At 45.3% G+C, this 4,963-nt stretch overlaps 1 protein-coding gene across 1 annotated transcript; it reads right to left on the bottom strand.

Annotated features, from left to right (window-relative positions):
- Positions 1 to 554: 554 nt before the first annotated feature.
- Positions 555 to 3,994, bottom strand: LOC124014329 (amphoterin-induced protein 2-like). The gene is made up of 2 exons (XM_046329187.1): positions 3,545 to 3,994; positions 555 to 2,762 (listed from the first exon to the last, which is right to left on the bottom strand). Exon 2 carries the CDS (start codon positions 2,671 to 2,673, stop codon positions 1,129 to 1,131), a length of 1,545 nt encoding a protein of 514 aa, XP_046185143.1. The 5' UTR covers positions 2,674 to 2,762; positions 3,545 to 3,994; the 3' UTR covers positions 555 to 1,128.
- Between the last annotated feature and the right edge of the window lie 969 nt (positions 3,995 to 4,963).

The raw sequence follows: 4,963 nt of genomic DNA, 5'->3' as shown, positions 1-4,963 counted from the left end.
TGGCCACTCCAATACCTTGCCTTTGTTGCCCTTAAGCCATTTTGCCACAACTTTGAAAGTATGCTTGGGATCATTGTCCATTTGGAAGACCCATTTGCGACCAAGCTTTAACTTCCTGACTGATGTCTTGAGATGTTGCTTCAATATCCACATAATTTTCCTGCTTCATGATGCCATCTATTTTGTGAAGTGCACCAGTCCCTCCTGCAGCAAAGCACCCCCACAACATGATGCTGGGGGGGCGGGGATCTCAGCAATCAATTCATGTCCACTCCATCACCTCTAAGGACGTGAAAATGCTTTATTCCATTACGGCCTAACGCTAATATACAATTAAGTGATTTCTTTCTATTAAAATGGTGTATAAAAGCAGGTCTCTTGCACCGTTTCGAGATCATTGTCAGATAAAAAAAAGCCTACTCATCTGAAATGCATATATACTTAAATGAAGACAACATTGAGACAATGGAATTTAGTTATTCTAAATGAATGTCAATTTCCAAGTTAGTTCAATATATTAATACCAGCAGTAACATATCAGTCCCTTCCTCACCTTGAAAAACTCTATTCACGGTCACACCTGCAAAAATAACTGAGAACAACAATAGTATGTAGGTCATGGGAGGCTTGGGGCTAGAGCTGGCTAGTCCCCAGACACTGATCAGGGTTGACTGACATCGTTGTCTGAATGCATCCATTCAACCTGCATATAATACATTAAGAATACATTTACAGTGTTCGCCCTGTTATGATCATTCATAATAGCGCATGGCACCTTATGACAGACTAGGAACCTGCAAGTAATTATTTGGATGGACAGTGTATACCATGTGTATCCTGAAATAACATTATAGATCCATGAATGCCTACATAAAGCATTTCACACTGTTGTTCCACAGAATGGATTTTGTTTGGAACCATTTCTTTATCTGCAAGTTCATGTGTATAAAACTTTGACAAAGAAACCAACTACTGTTTCCATATCTGTCCACACAGTAGGTATAACATAAAACAGCAGTCTGATCACTGTTGTGAAATAAAAGGTGTTAAAACTACTTTCATGTATGGATTCTCAAAGCGAGGTTTCAATATTTTACATTTTGAGAACCATGAAAGCCCGGTGGGGCTTTAAGGACAGACCCTGAATGCTACACAACGTGTTCTTCGTGGACCTGCTCCAAGGCCCTGCTTCCGTTCTTCAATATGCCATCTGTGGCTGCAGTGTCCATTACTGGGTGCTTGGCACTGCATTTGTGGGGGATGCTCGCCCCCCGTTTCGAGGAAGGCCACCCTCTTTCCACCGGTGACCCTTCGGTCTGCGAGCTCCGCCTCTCTGGGGTCTGCACAGAGGAGCATGGCTCTCCCGCCACACCCACCAACAGCCCCGGCCTTTCCACCATGGCAACGGCAGGGAGTGAGGTACAGGTAGAGGAGCACCAGGACGATGCTGACCACACAGGATGCCAGCGTGGTAAATGCCGTGTTAAAATGCTCCCCACCGCTGCTACGTACCTCCCCGCTCTTGCCTGGTCCGCTGGGGTTACCTACAGCGATGGTGACCTCCAAAGTCTCGTTGGAGCTCCGGTGTCGACCACGGACTGCCACGCATGAGTAAGTCCCTGAATCCCCACGGAGAGCCCCTCGGATCTCCAGCGTACCATTGGCGAGGACCGTGAGGCGGCTGCTCTGATCGTCTGTTACGCCCAGTGCCGGGGATCCATCGCCTGGGGTCACCCAGAACACAACCACCTCTTCCTGGAAGGGGAGAGAAATGCCAGGGCACGGCACCATAAGCCAATCACCAGGCTCTGCCTGGTAAGACACTTCTACAGTTCCATGGAACCCACCCTGAGGGTTGCCAGAACAATTCAGCCACTCCTCCTGACCGAGACTGCATGGATACTCCTCCCTGAAGTCTAGTAGGGGACAGTACTGCCTCCTCTCCCAGTACTCCAGCATGGCGCGCAAGGCACAGTCACACACCAACGGGTTACCCTGCAAATAGATGCCACCCTGCTGCCAGGTGGCCAGAGAGAGTAGGCTCTGTACGGGCACCTGCCTCACCATGTTCGTCGACAGATCCAGGAAACGCAGGCGTGGCAGAGCCCCATTTCGCTGGTAGAGCTCCAGGGGGAAGGCAGTCAGTCGGTTCCCGCCCAGATACAGCCTTTCCAGGCTGCTCAGCCCCTCGAAGGCTCCTGCCATGGTCTGACAGATGCGGTTTCCAAACAGAAGCAGCACTTCCAGTTCCCCGAGCCCATGGAAGGCAGATGCATTGAGCCGAGACAGTCCATTGGACGAGAGGTCCAGGTGGCGAAGGTGAGGGGTGGGGGCAAAGGCGTCCGGTGCCAGATGGATAATGGCATTTTGGCTGAGGACCAGTACGGTCAGCCTGTCCAGACGCCGGTCTGACCAATCCAAGAGCAGAGCAGTGAGGACATTGTGGCCGAGGTCCAATCGGGTGACATAGCCAGGGAGGTCAGGGGGAACGGTTGACAGATTGCGACCACTGCAGGAGACGATGTCGCTGGCACACAGGCAGGGTGGTGGGCAGGCGGCCGTGAACGTCATACGGGACAGACACATGGACAGGAGGAATGCCAAGGTAACCCTAAAGCCATGTAAGTGCCCGTCAATAGACACGCACAGTGGTCGTGGCACAACGGGACACATTCTACTGTTTGACGGCTGAGTCTCAGGTTGTTGGTGAAGAAGTTGCAAACAGCTTATGAGCCACTCTTAAGCGTCCCATTCAAAAAGAGCTGAGAGAGGAGACACACACACAGAAAGAGAGTTAAAGATGGGTACTGGCATCCAATACTGTCATATGACAGTTAAGGTTATTTTGCAGAGAAAACAAGTGAAGAGTCCTTAATTAAAACAATAAAGAAGCAGCCATCCCACCTCTTTTGATAAAAAAAACTGAGGGATGGACATGGAGAAATGTAACCACTCAAATTCATAGACATAATGGAGTCAGTCCTTGCATCCACAGCTCTATCATAATGATAGTTTTAACCACGTTGAGGCTTTACAACAGGGCTGCCCAACCCTCTTCCTGGAGATCTACCTTCCTGTGGGTTCTCAGTCCAACCATAAATGAACACACCTGATTCTACTAAATTAGCTGCTCAACAAGACCTTAACTAGCTGAATCAGATATGCTAAATTAGGGTTGGACTGAAAACCTACAGGACAGTTGATCTCCAGGAAAAGGGTTAGGCAGCCCTGCTTTACAGTTCTTGTTTACATTTACAAACATAAAATATATGTTGACATTTTGGATTCTTATGTTGTTTGTTGAACTAAACTCATGAGGCATTAGCTATTCAATTAGATAACCCATCTGGATTTTGGTCGTTTAGTGGTCTACTTACAGTGGAATAGCTTGAACCACCATGTAGTTTAGAACTACCAGTGAAACTGTTATTTTACCAGCTGAAAATGAGGCTAAAAGGGAATAGATTGAGTCTCATTGAAAAGACTCCCAGAGAGCTGCCAAACAAAAGGTCCATGCAATAGAACGTTTAACATAACCACTTACATTTCCAAACGATGAAGATCCTCAAAATAATGCGACATCGTTTTCTTCGTATTGTGACCAAAACCAATGAACGTATTTCGCTCTCTGGAACTGTTTTCATCTCACACAAGATGCGTAGGCTATATTCCGTAAAAAAAATTATAACCAATACTTCATACAATAAAATACAATTTCAAGCAGAATGCCACATGATTGCGCAGTTCAAAAGCGGCGTTGTCATCTCTAAACAGACTTCAAAAGCGTCCGAATGAAAGCAGAGCTTTCAGGACTCATGAAGCGTGTTGTTCAGTTCACCTTTTTGTGGTAGCGGTTGCGCACAAAATACGTATGGCACATCGATAGTAGGCTATTAAACCAATTAGGCGACTTGTTTCCTCGTGTCCCCAACAAATACAAGCGTTGCTTTTTTCTCTCAAATGTTGTGCTCCAATTTGTTTACATCCCTGTAAGTGAGCATTTCTCATTTGCTAAAATAATCTATCCCCCTGACAGGTGTGGCATATCAAGACGCTGATTAAACAGCACGATCATTAAACAGGTGCACCTTGTGCTAGGGACAGTAAAAGGCCACTAAAAATGTTTTGTCACACAACACAATGCCACAGATGTCTCAAGTTGAAGGAGCATGCTCACTGTAGGAATGTCCAATAGAGCTGTTGCCAGAGAATTGGATGTTCATTTCCCTACCATAAGACACCCAGTCATTTTAGAGCATTTGGCAGTACATCCAAAAGGCCTCACAACCGCAGACCACGTGTAACCCAAAAACCCATTCTGATTGGCTGCGCCTGGCTTCCCTGTGGGTGGACATGGCCCTCAAGTGGGTGGGCCTATGCCCTCCCAGGCCCATCCATGGCTGTGTCCCTGCCCAGTTAGGTGAAATCCATAGATTAGGGCCTAATTTATTTATTTCAATTGACTGATCTCATTCTATGAACTGTAACTCAGTAAAATGTGGTGTTTATATTTTTGGTCAATATAGATAGGCTAACCTACCCCGGTAGAAGATTATGGCATAGGGTTTCACACAAGTGTGTTAAAATCCATTTAATCAGTTTTATTTAGAAATTATTTAGTAAGTAATACTGAAAAGCTAAGTCTAGTTGTCTTATTTTAATTATTTTAATTAAATATGAGGGGATGATGTTGCACATGTCACCATTAATACCTGCACTATGAGGATATTTGATGTAAAGTCCCTCTTTTTAGCTCACCCGCACATTCCTTTTATTTGTTCTTTCTTTGTTGTTCCCTTTCCATACAATCCATTATGTACCATTACACTAAATATGATTTGAATAATGCAAGATCTTAAATCCCAGCAGTCTTTAAAATGACATTCGGGAGCAAAAGTTTTTCAATAGTGTTTTTAATTAATTAAAAAAATATTCATTGGAATATAATATTATAATGAAATAT

Source organism: Oncorhynchus gorbuscha, linkage group LG25 (assembly GCF_021184085.1).
Source record: "Oncorhynchus gorbuscha isolate QuinsamMale2020 ecotype Even-year linkage group LG25, OgorEven_v1.0, whole genome shotgun sequence".
Taxonomy (NCBI): Eukaryota; Metazoa; Chordata; class Actinopteri; order Salmoniformes; family Salmonidae; genus Oncorhynchus; species Oncorhynchus gorbuscha.
This window is presented reverse-complemented; position numbering and strand designations above follow the sequence as displayed.

Coding starts and splice junctions, on each gene's coding strand:
- LOC124014329 (XM_046329187.1), bottom strand. CDS start 2,673: ATGTGTCCCGTTGTGCCACGACCACTGTGCGTGTCTATTGACGGGCAC.